This window comes from Oncorhynchus clarkii, chromosome 6 (genome assembly GCF_045791955.1).
Source record: "Oncorhynchus clarkii lewisi isolate Uvic-CL-2024 chromosome 6, UVic_Ocla_1.0, whole genome shotgun sequence".
Classification (NCBI taxonomy): domain Eukaryota; kingdom Metazoa; phylum Chordata; class Actinopteri; order Salmoniformes; family Salmonidae; genus Oncorhynchus; species Oncorhynchus clarkii.
The window spans coordinates 67442068-67461628 of NC_092152.1; the positions used below are offsets into that span (position 1 = coordinate 67442068).

At 41.4% G+C, this 19561-nt stretch overlaps 1 protein-coding gene and 1 pseudogene across 1 annotated transcript; one reads left to right on the forward strand and one right to left on the reverse strand.

Annotated features, from left to right (window-relative positions):
* The first annotated feature begins 753 nt into the window (after positions 1 to 753).
* On the forward strand, positions 754 to 8891 carry LOC139412192 (sodium-coupled neutral amino acid transporter 7-like). Its single transcript, XM_071159007.1, has 12 exons — positions 754 to 845; positions 2632 to 3133; positions 3263 to 3316; positions 3411 to 3555; positions 4771 to 4915; positions 5067 to 5165; positions 6665 to 6722; positions 6856 to 6970; positions 7094 to 7241; positions 7332 to 7531; positions 7629 to 7680; positions 7757 to 8891. Exons 2-12 carry the CDS (start codon positions 2879 to 2881, stop codon positions 7872 to 7874), a joined length of 1389 nt encoding a protein of 462 aa, XP_071015108.1. The 5' UTR covers positions 754 to 845; positions 2632 to 2878; the 3' UTR covers positions 7875 to 8891.
* A 2957-nt stretch (positions 8892 to 11848) lies between these two features.
* Positions 11849 to 14265, reverse strand: LOC139412430 (lysosomal protective protein-like; annotated as a pseudogene).
* Between the last annotated feature and the right edge of the window lie 5296 nt (positions 14266 to 19561).

A 19561-nucleotide genomic window follows, 5' to 3' on the forward strand; every position in this document is an offset into this window, starting at 1 on the left:
GCAAGCCGAAGAACACCATCCCAACCGTGAAGCACGGGGGTGGCAGCATCATGTTATGGGGGTGCTTTGCTGCAGGAGGGACTGGTGCACTTCACAAAATAGATGGCATCATGAGGCAATCCTATAGAAAATTTGTGGGCAGAACTGAAAAAGCGTGTGCGAGCAAGGAGGCCTACAAATCTGACTCAGTACACCAGCTCTGACAGGAGGAATGGGACAAAATTCACCCAACTTATTGTGGGAAGCTTGTGGAAGGCTACCCAAAACGTTTGACCCAAGTTAAACAATTTAAAGGCAATGCTACCAAATACTAATTGATTGTATGTAAACTTCTGACCCACTGGGAATGTGATGAAGAAATAAAAGCTGAAATAAATCATCCTCTCTACTATTATTTTGACATTTTACATTCTTAAAATAAAGTGGTGATCCTAACTGACCTAAGACAGGGCATTTTTACTATGATTAAATGTTAGGAATTGTGAAACTGTGTTTAAATGTATTTGGCTAAGGTGTATAAACTTCTGACTTCAACTGTATGGTTTCCATATGTTTAAAGCCCGTCTAGTCGCGCTGTTCCGGACATTATTATGAACCGTCCTCCCCTTAACAGCCTCCTGTGCTGCAGTATCTACCCTGATTAAACCCTTTCTGGTATGATTTTGTGTTCTCGTGGCAGTAAACTACAATTCCCACCATGCACTTTGTTTTTAAAGACGTAATTTTACATTGTCACATGATCACATCCCAACCAAGTCACATGCCACCGTTGCTTGTTCAGAAGGAATTTCATTCCACGTGCGGTTGTTGCAGAGAAACACAAGCGTCGGAGAGACAATAGAGAGGTATTTATTGAGTAATTTATATGCATTTTCATATTTTCAACTGAATAGGTTCAAGGATATGTAGGTGAAGAGGTCGTTATCAGCTTTCGAAGACTATCAGCCAGCTAGCAACAGCTGACTATGATGCGGTGTCCAGTTTGCTGTAAAGACATCAGCAATTAGGTTAATTGTCGTGATTTGTGTTTTTCTAGACCTGTAGCTAGATCTGAGTCTAAGATTCAGCTGCTTTATATGCAAAGTTGCTTATTAGTAAAGCTACAAAATGTATATTTTATGAATGTTTCTAGTCGTTATTGTTTAGGTAGCTCCAGTGGCGTTTCTATGATTTGATGACATTGTGTGTGTTATTAATGTGTGTTATTTCATTATTTTTATGTCTTCGGTGTTGTTCTATAATGTAGAAAATAGTCAAAATAAAGAAACCCTTGAATGAGTAGGTGTTCTAAACCTTCTAAGACCAGTAGTGTATTTCACAGTGGTTTAGATGGTAGAGTGATTCTCTACACTGAGGGCTTGTTTTGACACAAACTGAAGTTAGGCAAACTATTTTGAATTTTTGCGAAAAGGAAATGGCGGAGCGATTTCTGCATATTGCACCTTTTTAAGAATTTGGTAAAAAATTATAATAAATGTAGGTAAACTATCCCTTTTTTAAAATAGGTCTTAATGTCCTGCAGGGAATATATTTCCCCTTCAGGGGATTTGAAAATGTTAATGGTTTGATAATTCATTTCTCCAAGTCACCTCAACTTAAAGAAAAATCTAAAGGTGGTTGAGGATGACTAGTTGCAGACACGTGTCATCTTTTTATTTAGTGTTTATGGTCTATTGACGGGCCCCTTACAATCTCTGCCTAGCAGCTTGTGAACACAAACAAAATGACAAAATAATTGAGGGAAGAGAAGTATGTAGTCCATTTCCCTTTGACTAAATTAAGTGAGATGAAGTTGTTATCCACCTTGTATTTCAATATAGCCTATTCTCATTTATGACTTAAAATCAACATGTCCATGACATAGCTTAGCTACATGAATGCCTACAAAAATGCATGGCCCCTGACAAGCACAATAATTAGTCTGTAGGTCACATGCCTGACAGTGAGGTTTACAACAGATATCTACTGTGACACACTGTGTCATCATGAGAACAGTGACCCTGATCACTGAAGTCCACTTTACTGTGATCCTTCTCAGGGATATGAAGTGAAAGGTCTGATCCCAAGAGATATCTAAAACTAATGATTACATGTCTCTTTAGAATGTGTTTCCGAGGGATGCTGTAAAGCAGGGGTAGGCAACTAGATTCAGCCTAGGGGCGATTTTTGTCGGAGCGAATGGTCGGGTGCCGGAACATAATTATAATAATTTTGAACACTGAAATTGACTACAACTAGGCCCAAAAAGAGATTATATTTGAAAATAACAATTTCATACCTTGATTACTTTGAGAAACGATCATGTCTCTTTTTTATTTTATTTGTGGGAATACTTGGGAACAGATTTCTTAAATTAAACTCATTTTTAGGTGAGTTCCTGGTGATTAGTCTTTTTTTGACCAGTCTTTATTTATTTAAGATTTTTTATTTTTGGTCATATCCTGGTGTTGGTGAGTAAAGCAAGGTCAGCCGACAGCACAAGGCATGGGACCGGGGGGAGAACGCACTGACAAGAACGTGTAGGCTACTGGGAAAGCAGGTTGTGGCTTTACTAGGTAGTAAGCACTTAGAGGGCGCTGAGATAAGGTGTCGAGAAGGCCAAAGATGTAATGTGTGTTTGTCTTGTTGCAGATTGATGAAAGGGTTGACTGCTGGGTGACACTACATCCACTTTGAGGATAAACTGACAAGCAATCATCTGTGTCCTAAATGTCACGAGCCACAACAAACTTTCAACCTTCAGACTTACCCCTTAACCCAAACTCTGAATACCCGCAACTCAGCTCTTTAGTGTTGAAGTCTGCATCGAACAGAGTAGGGTGAATTTGAGGGTGTTTTAGATCGTGTTTTTGGGACTGTGCCTGCCGGGTTGTGTCCCATGGCGATTAACAGTGAGGCGGGGGATTGGGCCGAGGCTGGGAGTGAAGATGCTGGTGAGAGGGCGTGGCTACTGCAGAGCCCCATTGTGGAGTCCGTTCACCCCCCTTTGTCAGACAGGGAGAAGAGGGGAGGAGTGTCTGCCACAGCCGCTGTCTTCATTGTGGTGAACGCTGCGCTGGGGGCAGGACTGCTCAACTTCCCCGCCGCCTTCAACATGGCCGGAGGCGTGATTGCAGGGGTGGTGCTACAGATGGTGAGCGCTACACACACACTTTTGAGACCGAAGCCTGCACACGGTGGCACTCCAGGAGCAGAAGTGATAAATACTGCATATATATACAGGGATGTATTTGGTAAAACTTCCTGTTTTTGTGTGTTGTAGTCCATGCTGAGTTTCATCATCAGTGGTCTGGTGATCCTGGCATACTGCTCCCAGGTTAGTAAGTTAATACACCCCCCCCCCCCCCCTACAATTTAAGACATTCTTATCCAGCAGTACTCATCCTAGTGACCCTGTGCTGCTTGTCTAGGTCAGTAATGAGAGCACTTACCAGGAGGTGGTGCGGGCCTCGTGTGGGAAGGTCACCGGGGTAATCTGTGAGGTGGCCATCGCTGTCTACACCTTCGGCACCTGCATCGCCTTCTTTATCGTCATTGGAGACCAGCTGGACCGCTGTGAGTGTTTCTCACACATAGATAATGAACGTGTGCACACCTTTTTAAATACTTTATTTTAATCCACAAATCACATTACAGTCGAAGAATTCAAGCAATTCAAAAGGACATGGATATCTGGACACTTATGGATGCATTTACTTGAAGACAGTGCAGATATAAAGTTTGACGGCACTCGGTTACTAAACTTTGCATCTGCGCTGTTCTTCAGGGGAATGTGTTTTTGGTAATAGTTAAAAGTAGTCATTGTGCATAGAGTTGTCTGGGTGGTTTAACTTTGCAATCATTATTTTTAGTTTGACATACATTTTAAAGTGAAAAATCGAAGTCTCCGCATCACTCTTGTTACCATAGAATTGCCCACCTTCTTCTCCAAACCGCTAAGCTGCCCATGACAGCTGACACACAAGGGGCTGGTATTTCAGCAACCTGTCAGCAAAGGTCTGCTCCATGTAGGAGTCAAAAGAGAAACCCACTTCTAAAATTAGCTCCTCCCCCACAACAACAATATCTGGCATATTCTGTATACAAGAAAACACATCAACGTCAAACCAGCCTCCTCTGACAAGAGACTGTTTGTGAATGGTGTTACTGTCTGTCTCGCATCACTAGCTATCGGGTCAATGAGGCGATCATGTCTAGCTATGTATAAGTCCTTGTATGAACGCAACCATTAACAACGTGCCACAGACTCCATTACGTTTGACTTGTGTAAAATACAATACAGATCATAGTTTGCAGGGTACCAGAGTACTAGGTTACACACACACACAGTTGACGAAACAGAAGGTCATTTCACTCAAAGTTGCAGATTGTAGCATTGGCTAGCCTTTTTCACCAGTTTTCCATTTCCTTTGTACCTTCAAAAAAGCCTCAGCTGTTATTGCACCATCACACTAGATGTGTGTTAGTTGATGTGTTGTATTAGTGTCGTCAGTAAATTAAGAGTTGTTATCACTGTGGATAAGAGCCAAGGGAGTCTGTGATGAGATCCTCTCTAGCTCAGCTATTTAGATATGCCGTCATACTGAAATGGCCTTTGAGTGCTGAACAGTTGGAAAGCCACCTTCGGTCAGCCTCAGATGGACTATGACCCTGCTATCAGATAGCCAGCACTACAACAATTACACTTTAAATAAGACGTTAGTCAATGGTATGTTTTGTTTGCTCTGCTGCCTTTCCTCTATCTCTCTTACTATCTCTGTCTTTCTGTAGTGATGGCTGCAATAGCTCATTTGCCAGACGGTGTGGTCGGTGGTCACTGGTACATTGACCGTAAGTTCACAATTTGTGTGACCGCCGTCCTGGTCATTCTGCCTCTCTCCATCCCCAAAGAGATTGGCTTCCAGAAATATGCCAGGTATGCCTTCCTGCATCCAATGAATACACTTTACACATTGACCAAGTATATCTTTCCACACCACCCTTTAGTCTACAACTGATGATTGAATTAGAATTTGAAGCCTACAGGAACACAGGTCCGTCTGATAAGGCTGTTCTCCTGTTTGTAGTGCGCTGAGTGTTGTTGGCACCTGGTATGTCACCATTGTGGTAATACTGAAATACATCTGGCCTGATAAAGAGATGACCCCTGGCTACATTCCAACCAGGTAAGCTAATTGAACTACTGTACCAGTCAAAAGTTTGGACACCTACTCATTCCAATTTTTTTTCTTTTTTTTTCTACATTGTAGAATAATAGTGAAGACATCAAAACTATGAAATAACACATATGGAATCATGTAGTAACCAGAAAAGTGTTAAACAAATCAACATATATTTTATATTTGAGATTCTTCAAATAGCCACACTTTGCCTTGACAGCTTTGCACACTTTTGGCATTCTCTCAACCAGCTTCATGAGGTAGTCACCGGGAATGCATTTCAATTAACAGGTGTGCCTTGTTAAAGGTTAATTTGTGGAATTTCTTTCCTTAAATGCGTTTGAGCTAATCCATTTAGTTTTGACAAGGTAGGGTTGGTAAACAGAAGGTATCCCTATTTGGTAAAAGACCAAATCCATATTATGGCAAGAACAGCTAAAAAAAAAACAGAGAAATGACAGTCCATCATTACTTTAAGACATGAAGGTCAGTCAAACCAGAACATTTCAAGAACGTTGAAAGTTTCTTCAAGTGCAGATGTAAAAACCATCAAGCGCTATGATGAAACTGACTCTTATGAGGACCGCCACAGAAAAGGAAGACCCAGAGTTGCTTCTGCTGCAGAGGATAAGTTCATTAGAGTTAACTGAACCTCAGATTGCAGTCCAAATAAATGCTTCACAGAGTTCAAGTAACAGACGCATCTCAACATCAACTGTTCAGAGGAGACTGTGTGAATCAGGCCTTCATGGTCGAATTGCTGCAAAGAAACCACTACTAAAGGACATCAATAAGAAGAAGAGACTTGCTTGGGCAAGAAAGAAACATGAGCAATGGACATTAGACCTGTGGAAATATATCCTTTGGTCTGATTTTTGGTTCCAAGCACAATGTCTTTGGTATGCAGAGTAGGTGAACGGATGATATCCGCATGTGTGGTTCCCACCGTGAAGCATGGAGGAGGAGGTGTGGGGAGCTTTGCTGGTGACACTGTCTGTGATTTATTTAGAATTCAAGGCACACTTACCCAGCATGGCTACCACAGCATTCTGCAGCGATACGCCATTCCATTTGGTTTGCGCTTAGTGGGACTATAATTTTGTTTTTCAACAGGGCAATGACCCAAGACACACATCCAGGCTGTGTAAGGGCTATTTGACCAAGGAGAGTGATGGAGTGCTGCAGCAGATGACCTGTCCTCCACAATCACCCAACCTCAACCCAATTGAGATGGTTTGGGATGAGTTGGACTGCAGAGTGAAGAAAAAGCAGCCAACAAATGCACAGCATATGTGGGAACTCCTTCAAGACTGTTGGAAAAGCATTCCTCATGAAGCTGGTTGAGTGAATGCCAAGAGTTTACAAGCACCCATGATGCCTAATATGGAGAGAATGTCCAGAAACGGCATTTCAGCCCACTCGCCTTGAATTAAAGCACAGTCTACATCAAATTACAGTTCCCATCATGCTTTGTTTGTGTTGATCAGCCAGTGTGTCTGTTACAGCCCGTCCTCCTGGAGTGCAGTGTTGAACGCCATGCCCACCATATGCTTTAGCTTCCAGGTATCTGTCTGTGTTTGTGTGTATGAATGTGCAGGGGTGTGCATATGGCTATTTCTAATCCTTGGTTGAAAATGCTTGAAGTTATTTACATCCTCACACAATCTCTCTCTTTCTCATTTTCTCTATCTCTCAGTGTCATGTGAGCAGTGTGCCAGTGTTTAACAGCATGAGAAGGAGTGAACTCAAGCCCTGGGGAGGTGTGGTCACCGTCGGCATGATCATCTGCCTCTTTGTCTACACTGGCACAGGTGTGTGTTTGTCCACTGTGTGGCTCTATAGTCAGTTTTGAAAGCATCAGAGTTTTTTTTTATGACATGGCCCATTTCTTGTGTGATTCGTTGATGTGTAATGGTGCATACCCCATGTCTCAGGTGTCTGTGGCTTTCTGTCATTTGGGTCTAACGTCAGTCAGGATGTGCTGATGTCATATCCTCCTAATGACATCGCCGTGGCGATCGCAAGGGCCTTCGTCGTCATCTGTGTTATCACCTCCTATCCCATTCTACACTTCTGTGGCCGGTGAGACACTAACCTTACCCTAAAAAGTACTGTGTGCCACCCATGCCATTTCAGTACTACATTGTTGTGTTGTGTAACTTGTTTCTTCAGGGCGGTGCTGGAGGGGCTATGGCTCCGTTTCCACGGCGAGCAGGTGGAATTGTGTGTGAGGCGTGAGCGGAGACGCAGAGTGTTGCAGACGCTTGTGTGGTTCACGGTCACACTCGTCCTCGCACTCTTCATCCCCGACATTGGCCGAGTCATCTCCCTCATCGGAGGACTGGCAGCCTGCTTCATCTTTGTCTTCCCAGGTACGACCAGTGTGTCTGATTCTGTGTGTGTGTTTACAATGTGTTTATATCAGCAATAAGCATAATGCCTGTATATAATGTCTGCTCTTCCCTGCAGGTCTGTGTCTGATTCAGGCAAAGCTCTCAGAAACAGAGGTTCGATCTGCTAGGTAAGACTAGACTCACTACCTGTACGTAATCTCCTCATGTGACTGTTTACTGAACGCTGATCTTCTCTCTCCATAGCTGGCATGGGATGGTGGTCTACGGTGTCATCATGGTAACCATCGGCACTTTCATCTTTGGCCAGACCACCACCAATGCCATCTATCAAGACGCCATCCACTATTCGGACAGCCAATAGAATTCTGACCAGGAAGACTCTTTGCTGGAGGAGGATGCAGGTCTATGCTGCTATTCTGAACTTTATTGACTTGTATCAGGATGTCGAGGATCCAACACATACATGCAAACACACTCCCTCTTGTGACCTCTCCTGCACATCTCGTTGTCTCCCTGATGATGAAACCGCTCCATAGCAAGGACTCGTGTCACCTATGGAGCGATGCTCTAGGATTAGATGAGAGTCCTGAGAGACCTTTTCAAAAAGATTATGCAAATGTTATGTTTTTGATTTTAATTTATTTTCACCCCGTTGTGGGCTGCAGTACCAAATCCGTCTTGACATTCTCAACCCCTCCCTATGCCTTTCCCTGCTGGTCCAGCATGCACCACTGCACTACAGGTGGCATCCCATCCTTCAAGAAACTGGGCAGTGGGAGAGGGTACCTCTCTCTAATTGGTGTTGTTACTGATGAGTAATGAACATACTGTTTTAAGAATGTGGCCAAACATTTCCATCAATTTTTTTTTTATAGTAATTTTACAATTCCAATGATCAAGTGGTTTGAAGACGTATCCTGCAACTGCAGTTCTGAAATCTATGTAATGTGGCAAGTGTATTATAATTTTAAGCGATTTTTGAATGCCTTTGAGATTTCAGAAGTCTGGGGTCTCAGGCTGATTCCTGTGGTTAAATGATTGTATATGGCCTAGCTTTAAACAGACAGATATTTTAAATGTGCTTTACTGAGAGAGATTAGCTATAGACTACAGACGGAGAGGTAAGGGACACATCTATCATGTTCAAAGGGATTGTTCCTCAGGGCAGCAATTACTGTTTTACAATGACTTGAATGAGATTGGAAATGCTTGAAATTCAATTACTTTTTATTGTTTTATTCCATAATTGGAGCCAAGGGAAATTTTTCTGAACTGAACCAATTTAGTAATCAGGTTGAACAATATGCAGTCTTATATTGTCATGAATTATCCTGTTATCAATCTACAATTTAATAAACATGACGGTTTTGTCATTGAATTCAGATTGTCATAGTTTTGTCCTATACCCTCATGTTAGTGAAAACATCTTATCAGGTGAATGACTATGGCAGGTAAAAATAATCAACATTTAAAAATGAATAGATTTGGTAGACAGTTTTGGTAGACACACACACACAGCTCGTTATTCGAGTTTACACTTTCTCTTCCAGTCTATTAGCTAGGAAGGTATCTTGGTGTACAGTGGTGATTTTAGCAGGTAAATCTTGGTGGGATGAGTGCCAGCAAATCAACAACACTAAACAATACATTAATTGCACTATAACGGTGACAAACGGTGCCCACACACTGTTAGGGCCTACATAAAGCTGTCCCAACATTCTTACCACTGGCTAACAGCGGAGCCTTGTTCGACAGCGAAACAGTTAATTTAGCCTCATTAACTGCCTTTAAAAAAATAATAGCTAATGTGGCTGACTTGCTTAAACAAATGTGGTTTCTAATGACAATTGAGATGACCAAACTATGTCATAAGGGGACGACAAGCGGATAATAGGCAATCCGTAATTTCGAATAAGACATGAGCGAGCTAGGCTGGATGTAACAGTCAATATAACTATTTGTTTAGCACTTTTGAAATGTACAGCGACAGAATTCGGAACATGGGCAGTTCTTACAGTGTTCTTCCTGTACACCAAGTCAGAACCGTAGGATAAATAAAGGGGGCATGTAAGCAGACAATGAAAGCTCTTACAATATTCAATGATTACATTTCTCTATAACAGGTTATAGGCTACATGTGCACCACCAAGTTAGAACAGTAGGTGAAATTAAGGGGTAAATAGACCAAATTATTAGGGTGAAGCACATGGGCTACTAACATCTTCATAACATACACTTAGTACTACTTTCTTAGCTACAGTACACATATCTCCCTGGCATATTACATCATTTATGCTGCAGCAATACATTTTTGGACTCACCTTGTGCTGTGCTCACTTGAACAGGAAGGTGGCGTGGCAGTCCTTTGTGGGAACATTTTGTCATCAAAGTCTGGCATTCTCTCAATTTATGGTGCTTTCAAAACAACTGGAAATTCAGATAAAGGTCCAATCGTAATGACCTCACTGACCTCATAGTTCGAGAAAGAGGCCGGATTTACAATTCCGAGTTGGATGACCATTCAAAACAGACTTTCCCAATCGGAGCTTGTTTTATTCCCAACTTCCCAGTTGTCTTGAGCTCACGGAAGTCAAGTTTTTGCAGTTCCCGAGTTAATGGATGTTTTGAGCGTGGCACAAATCATGCGTCATTGACAGCATTGCCAATGTTGAATGTTTAGCATTTTAAACTTGGAAAAGAGCCCCTTAATTCCAGAAGTGGGACCACACAGCCACTGTCACTGATTCCTTTCAAACCACTCATTGTTGAATTTGCGATTTCCAACTTGTGTAATGTTTATGTCCAATGGCTGATGAGCACTGATACATTTTATCTAATAATTTCTCATTATTTATTTTCATATTACAAGGATTAAAAAGGATTTGCCAGTAGATTGTCGACTTGATTCATGATTTCATGATCAGTCCAATCAAAGCTACTGTAAATATGGGATTTGATGTCATTTTTATCTGTGGCCAATGACCTTGAGCCTTCTTGGTTTGGCACTTATGGAACTCTATGGCAGCACCGAAGGGGCTAGAATTTTCAGGGTCTACCCTTAGACTTGGTTGTGATGTAGTGTCCCCATGAGTGACAGAACACTGAGCCAATCACGGCGCAACACTCCGTATTTTCTGCTGGCTTGCCCCTCCACCACAGAAAGCACTGAGCTAGGCTGAAACACCTGCATTTTGGAGCTGCCTTACTCAAGAAAAAAAAAAGAAACCAGGTTTGTATGTGGCTTTATTACCTCTGTATTTTTTTGCAAAGAAAATGTAAAATAATTTTGCAATTCTACAAATTTTTCCATTGAGCTCAGACAAAATGTAGCAGTTTTGAAGCTAATTCCCAGCAATTCTACACAGTGAGACAATTTTGCCATGACTAATGCTATGCTCTGCTCAAACAAATCAATAAGTATGTTGCCGAAATGCCTGTTTTTTTGTGTCTGGCTTTTGTTAGTTCTCAAACATGGCACTAAATCTATATTTAAAATACAAAATATTTTTCCTCTCCAATTTTATTAATTTATTGCAGACCCCTGCAGTACCCAAGTTGGAAAACGCCTGGACTAGTCAAATGTATTTATAAATCAGCAGATATAGCACAAAGTGCTATACTGAAACTCAGCTCAAAACTCCAAACAATGCAGATTTAGGAAGCACTAGTGACATTGATGTATAATACCTTTTGCAACAAGTCCTACCTGTATATCTTGAAGCAACTAAAAATAGCTTAATTTCCATTAACACAGGAATCACTAGTCCTGTTCAGTTAAACTGCTACACTGATTGGCCTGTGTACTGAATCTTCAGCATGGTGGCTGAGAAGGAGATTTCTGGTGCTCAATCACCATCCCTGGAATTTACATGTTTATGGAACAGTCACTTAAGATTACTTGGATGTTTTAACACATTCTGTTATTAATCAATCATGTTCAATAAAAAATGCTATTAAAATGAATTGAGATACAAATGGTTTCATAAAAAGCATTTATTAGAAAGACAAAGAATGTTAGATTCTTTTAAAGTGCTGATTGGCCTTTGGGCCATTTGAGTTCCATGGCATTTCAGCTCCCCCAAGTGGTGACAATTGAGTTTGGCCAGTGACGGACGGCACCTTCAGCAGCTACAGCGAGACAAAGTACTTACATAACACACCAATTTCTTCCATCATAACCACTTCAAACAATTTGAGAATAACCAGAACAACCCTTCAGAACACACGACTACCAATATCTAATGCCAGGATGGACTTGAACACTGTTTTCCTCCATAGGAAGGGCACTTACCTGGAAGGTGTCCCAGTGCTTCCTGTAGTTCCTGAAGAGCTGGCTCATGCTCCGCTCATAGGCTCTGGCCCTGACTCACAGTCCATGTAAAGAGCATACTCATTCAGCCCAGAATCATACACAATACTAAAGGCCTGGCTCAACTGAGGGCAAGAATGAATGAGAGGGAGAAACAAAAGGTACAAGTACACATTTCTATGTTAAACATGTGCATATCATAGCCCAATTTTTGTATTTGATGTATAATACTTATCCGATTGTAAAAGTGTTTCCATGTGTACCAGTGTTTTGCAGGCTTCCTTGCTGTTGTTGAAGAAGTTACATGTTACCTTATCACAGCAGTTTGTGTTCAGATCTGTCCACAGTCTGCAAGAGGATAGTTTACTTAAACACATTGCAATGTCTTGTAACAGAAGCATCAGACAAGCTTGAATTCATATTGTGGGCCTATACATACATTGTGGGGCTTTCGAAAGGAGTTATCCCTAGTCATGTAAACATAGCAAAACAGTCTGGGCCCACATGAGTGAATGTGTTGCGCGTTCTTACTGTTCTCCGAAGAGGCCGTGGTAGTAACCAAAGTAGATCAGAGACTGATCATTCAGGGCATAGCTACTGAGGCCATTACCCACTGCAAAGGCCTGAGAAACACATTAAAGGAGTTCTTTATAACCGTCATTCATATTGGATTCACATCATCCTCTCCTTGCCTTTTCTACATAATCATTGACAGGTGGTTGGATAGGCTGGAATTACATTACATTGCTTTTAACTTATGCTTAGTCTTTAGATTTTCAGAGAGCGTAAGAGTGGAATCCACTCAAAACAATTAAGTCGGTGTGTGAATCAACTCACCTTGAAGTTAATCTTTGCGGTCCCTGTGGCCACACGCTGGCTGAGTGTTGGGGCATAGATCCCACCCTAACTCTCACCGATGATGAAGAACTCATTCTGTGTGAAGTTTGGAAACTTGGCAAAGAAACTCTGCAGAGCTAGGTAGTTGTCATCAGCCACCTAATAGTAAGGGGGAGATAAATCAGTTACTATTACTTTAGTATTCAGTAAGGAAGAGTGAACGGCATGATTTCTGAGCCACTGTCAGTGGAACGTTCAGATAGGCATGTCTGTTATACACACTGTATTCCTATGACAAGAGGTAAATAATTGTGTCTGATTTATTCAATGCATTTCACTCTCCCGAATGAGACCCTGATGATCTCACCTCGTCGTCGTCGGTTTTGTACTTCCGGTCGTCAGAGTAGGAGTATCCCACACCTGCAGGGACTCTAGGTACAGAATATTGGCAATCCTGTTCCAGCTGAACTTATTCTCATACAGAGTGGCCCCATCATCCTTCACCTGAAGGAGACACAATTATGTTGTTATTCTGTGAGAATCACTGCATACAATAAGGTTACACTGGGACACACAGGCACACTGAAATCACAGGTCTTGCTAAGCTCATACTGAAAAGGTAACGTGTGGGAGAACTCACATGGAAGGGGCCGTTCTCTGACAGAAAGCCATCCAGCGAGCTGCAGCCTGGCCCTCCATTCAGGGCACAGCACAACAGGGTCCTTCAGTGGGTCCCTCTGAGGTCACAAACCTGGGGAAGCAGGGAGGTAGAGGGCCAGGTTAACAGGAGATAGAGAGCACCCAAAGACACACTTGGTACACTGTGCACTCAACACTTAATTTTAGACCCCAGGTACAACAGTGTCTGCTGACTATGTTTGTGCATACATGTGGCCTATAGAACACTAGAATAAAAGTTTGTCATGTGTTATTTTGTCAATCATTAACTTCTCATAGCTTATGGTAAAGGATGTTCTAGCGCTTAAACTTCTCAATGAAAGGTACATGCTACAGCACCATGCATGACCTATGCTGGAGGAAGTAGCAAAAGAGCAAGTATAAACAATCATCTAGTCCAGCTTCAGAAGCGTTTCCTCTTCTTCCTGTGACTTTCTATTTGAAGTTGTCTATTGTTTAAACATGCTTCAGTTGTCTCTGTAATAACTACTGTATGTATTAATTTACTATTGAGCAATAGCCACTCTTGTAAATTAATTTAATGACTTCTTAAAATGATAATACGGTTATTTATGCCATGCGTTGATTCATTTATTATTTCACCCATTTGAAGTAAACCGATTCCCACCGATACATATTGTAGTAAACTAATGTTGTGCACGAGCTGGAGTTTCTGAAAAGAACCCCAACCAGAACAAACACTAAGTTGTTAGTTAGTCAAGGCAGCGACGTATGGCATTACTGATACTCACCAGTAATGGAGAAACTTTCCAGAGCTGGCTTTCAAATAGCCCGACCATTGCCGGCAGTTTGGTTTAAACAACATTCCCGGTAGTTCGGTTACCTCGTCAGGGGCATAGTCAGCCCATGTAAGACACGAAACAGCAAGGAAATACATCACCAAACTAACAAAATACATGCTAGTCATGTCGAGGACGAAACTAGCCTAATACGCCAACAATGTTGGTCTCAAACACTTGTGAGCACAACAATTGCCGTGTCTATGCCCTGCATAAACGAAACACTGCAGGTCATTTGACTACTAACTGAGCTCTCTGGTCACGTGGTCGATCTTTTGTTTTGACGTTCATCATCGGATTGGGTTTCATTTGATAGGCTACATTTGTGCATTAATAATTACAGCCGGTGTCTCGGTTATATCAAGGAACGGCATTTCGATGTATTAATTACTCAATATGTTAATCAATCGAAATGCCAGCGGGCAGCAAAACAACTATGGCAAGCTCTGAATCATCGAGAAAAGTATAACGCCGAAAATATGACTAGGTCTACCAAGAATTGGCTACATTTGCCAACATTGTTCCATCGTGGCGCAACATTTAACATATCAACGTTTGATGTAAAATGACAGTGAAGAATGTGAGGGTGGTATAATTAAGTGGCAATGTGCATTAGGTGGATGAGTGTCAGAGAAAATGGTAGCCTGTAGTCGACCTGAGTTTGAATAGGCCAGTAAAAGGGTAAAAAGACAAGTGAGTATCGGTCATGCGTTTTTATAAGGGTCTCTGGCAAAAGACCCCTGAAAATGCATGATTAAGGTGACGCTATGCATGTACACTATGCATATGTATGCATGGTAGGCTATCAACAGTTAGACAATACATAGGCTAGGCCAAGTATTGGCCCATTGACTATTGAATGTTATACCTTTTACATCAACAGTTAAACAATACAGTCAGTTATCTATGCATAGTCACTTTAATAACTCTACCTACATGTACAAATTACCTCGACACCGGTGCCCTCGCACATTGACTCTGTACCGGTACCCCCTGTATATATCCCCGCTATTGTTATTTACAGCTGCTCTTTAATCATTTGTTTTTCTTATCTCTTACTTTTTTTTGTATTTTCTTATTAACAGCATTGTTGGTTAAGGGCTTGTAAGTAAGCGTTTCACTGTAAGGTGAAACCTGTTGTATTCTGCACGTGTCAAATACAATTTGAATACACAGTGCTTGACTTGGGCAGGAGCTCACTGGAGCTGAGTACTGGCACTTCAAAGTTTCACTGCTTGAGCTTCTGCACCTCTTATTTTATTTAACCTGGCAAGTCAGTTAAGAACAAATTCTTATTTACAATGACAGCCTACCGGGGAACAGTGGGTTAATTGCCTTGTTCAAGGGTAGAACTAGAGATTTTTACCTTGTCAGCTCAGGGATTTGATCCAGCAACCTTTCGGGTTACCGCTCTAACCACTAGGCTACCTGCTGCCCCAAAATATAATATTTTAGAATATCTTATAGAATATTTGCTCAAAAGTATTGTGGAGCTCTTGCACCTAAATATAAACAGTACCGGTACCCAAAATGATTACCAGCACCTATTTCAGTCCAAGTCAAGCACTAACAATACATAGCCTAAGCCCTTGGGCCAAATTGAACAAGTTTAAATATGGTCCGTTCACTATTGAGGCGGCAGGGGAGCCTAGTGGTTAGAGTGTTGGACTAGTAACCGAAAGGTTGCAAGTTCATATCCCCGAGCTGACAGGGTACAAATCATAACTGACTTGCCTAGTTAAATATTAAATAAATTGAATGTTATACATCAATGTGTTTTCTGGTCTTATTAAAGTGAGCGTGTGCACTATTATTACGCCCCTGGGTCTGTGTGTGACCTCAGGGTTTTACGCTGTAGTGCTACAGAATCTCTCTCTCTCCCAGGCTGTGCTTGTTCTGTAGCCTGCGGAGAACTGAGACACAGTGACCATTACTGACCCCCATCCCACCTCTGTGTTACTGTGTCCATGTTTGACTATGTGTCCATGTTTGAGTATGTATCTGTATCTGACAGAGTACCCTGCATCTCTCTCTTTTCCCTCTCAGGTGACTCTGATCAGTGTCTCATTGATACAAAGGGCAAAGGTGTAAAGGGGTGTGTCTTTGCCACTAGGATTTCACAGTCCTTTTCTACACACCCTTTAATAATAGTAAAATCATCACAGTCAGAAGAGGAAAAGCCAACTGATGCCTCCTAGCCAGCTGCTTAGACAGGGCCTCCTCTAGCTTTCATTACCCCTTGTGGTTAGCCTTTCTTGCTGGCTGGGACTGAAATCCAGAAAAGATCCAGACATGATTACTGCTGCTTATGTCAGAGGACACTCTTCTCTGATAAGGACACACATAAAGTTTTAGTGGAGATGTTTATGAGTTTCTTGGTAAAATGCCTTTCAATCCATTCTCTTAAATGTTTGAATTCCACCTGTGTCTGCTTTTGATGTTTCTCTATTTGTTAAATAGAGGCCAGAAATATATTGAATGCAGATGCTAAGTAAGAACAAACTTGGATTTTTTTGCATGTGCACCCTATCTCTACGCTGAATGTCAGTCTGCAAGACTTTTGAGTAAACTCATATGGAGGTTTATATACATGTTTTGTCTGGTGCAGGGACTCCTTTCCTCAAACAAGAGTTATAGATGCTAAGGGATCTGAGGAAATAAAATCAATGGTCACATTTCAAAAAATCTAAATCACGTTTTTAACCATTGTTATTTTCCTTACAAACACTTTGAAATAATATAGAATGATTTATCTGTGATAGAAATACCAATTGAATGATTTTAAAAATGGAATTACAAAGCATCAACAATAGATCTGACCTGCGACAAATTCTTCACCTGGAAGGCCCAAGACTGTCCCCTGAAATTAATGTTGGAGATCATTCTAAGACGTCACATTGAAGGACATAAAGACAAAATACATGGTAAAGCATACTGAATCATCTACTTCTTGAATGATCATTCCCATATCTGATCTTTACAGGTAACACAGATGATAAGGCATTAAATGGTGGGTAAAACATTGTTAAACTACTGCTGTAGTTATATTTTTCATGACCTAGTAACTGCTGAAGGTGAATGAATTACAGAATAAGATCTCCCTAGCTCTGGCAGAACTAGTGCTCCCTTGTGGAGACTATGGGTAGTTCACCCTCACTCCCTCCTCATGCCAAATGCCAAGTGGTATGGCTTTTGAGACTGTCCTGCCAAAGAAGAGGCTGAAATCCGGGACAACTCCATCCTCAGGCCAGCACAAACTGCTTTACAGAAACCCAGCCTAAAACCCAACAGAGCAAACAATCCAGGTGCAGAAGAACAGTGGTTAGGAAAGGCAAAATCAAATCAAAGTTTATAGGTTGTGAACACAGATTTGCAGATGTTATCGCAGGTGCAGTGAAATACTTATGTTTCTAGCTCCAACAGTGCAGTAATATCTACAAACAATACAGTAACCCCAAAAAGTAGAATGATTGTTTTGGAATATTTGTATTCTTTAATTTATGTTAGTATTGTGGAGTAACTACAATGTTGTTGATCCATCCTCAGTTTTCTCCTATCACAACCATTAAACTCTGTAACTGTTTTAAAATCACCATTGGCCTCTTGGTGAAATCCCTGAGCAGTTTCCTTCCTCTCCAGCGACTGAGTTAGGAATCTTTGTAGTGACTGGGCATATTGATGCACCATCCAAGGAGTATTTCTGTCTGTAATAAAGCCCTTTTGTGGGAAAATATAATTCTGATTGACTGGGCCTGGCTCCCCAGTGGGTGGGCCTATGCCCTCCAAGGCCCACCCAGTCATGTGAAATCCATAGATTAGGGCCTAATGGATTTATTTAAATTGACTGATTTCCTTATATGAACTGTAACTCAGTAAAATCTTTGAAATTGTTGCATGTTGCGTTTATATTTTTGTTCAGTATACTTACCCATGAATGTGCACTGTTGAAAATAAATCTCCACTCAATGTTATTGCTAGCACTTGCCACCAAAATAAAGTGTACCTTCTGGGGTAACTTGGTCATCCCAGATGAGGAGATGAGGAGAAACACACTATTTCAAATGTAATGTTTGCCTAAGTACAATGTAATTATTAGTTGTTACACAGGATTTAGCTAGTTCAAATTAAGTGTATTAATATTAATAGAAAGACTGAGTTCCTGGGTTGAAATGGGAACCATTTTTATCCTCCCTATTCAAACATGGAGTTATTATCAGGGTTGAATGTCACACAGAATGGGGTTGGTTGTCACAATGTTCGCTAGTAGCTTATTCCTTCTGTAACAAGAAATTTAAATAATCTACACCAAAAAATCTACATTTGTTACTTTCTTTCTTTTCCTTTTGATTTGATTGATGCATTGACATGGACTCAGAACATTCAATGTTGATGTTTTTCTATAAATAATTGGAAGTTTGAGAGTAAATAACCCGAGAAACTCAATTTGGGAAAAATCTAAACAGATTTGGGGAGAGGGTATGACATATTTAGTATGACAATTGGTGTGCTGTGTTCTTCTGTCTTGGAATATTAGTCACCCACCATCAGCTCCTACAAGATCATAGAAATCACATTCAGTCCTTTACCCCACTCCCTCATACTCACATTCTTATTTTATTGTGAGGAAGAGGCCCTCTCATTGTGCTGTTGTCTCTTTAGGATGGGGATGTGAGGTGGGAAATTCTAGTTTTGATTTTGGAAGGAGATGGGGGGGCATCTGGTTGGGTGTACTCTCCATATACCCTTGTTCCCCCCTAGTCTCTCATCCTCTGTCCCATGGGGGCCAAATGTACTGTGGGGTGTCCTGGGCACCGTTACCCCCCCCCCCCCCCCCCCCCCCTAGCATATGGCTGTCCCTGACCCTCAATGCACCCGTTTCCACACACAAAACCAATGCATCAGGGGTTGTCTCTCCAATGTGACCCTCAGACCAGGGTTTAAATAAATTTGACCTTGGCTTGATTCAATACTCTGACCATAACTGGTTTATATTATGTGAACAACTTGGGTTCAATTCCCACAAAGAACACATACAAAAAATAAATAAATTATGCACACTGTCATACATGTCGCTCTGGATAAAAAATAATCTGTTAAGTGACATATATTAAATTGAACTAAATAGTGCTATAGTATTTTATTGTGCTGCCCCTGCATCTTGAAGCATTTCCACATTTTGGCCTCCATGCTGAATTTTGGTTGAGGGGGATGCTACCCCAATTGGCTGTCCCACTCCAGTCTTCTCTGTCTGGGCTGGGCGGCCTGGGAAGGCTTCTTTGTGGGTTCATAACCACGGTAGACAGAAATAGGTCAGGTTGTAATTTTGGAAGGGAGATGCCCCCTCTTGGCCCTTCCCCACATTGTGCCCCTTTGTGTTTGACCATCACACCTCTAGCCTCTGATCCAGTGGTAGAATGAAGAGGT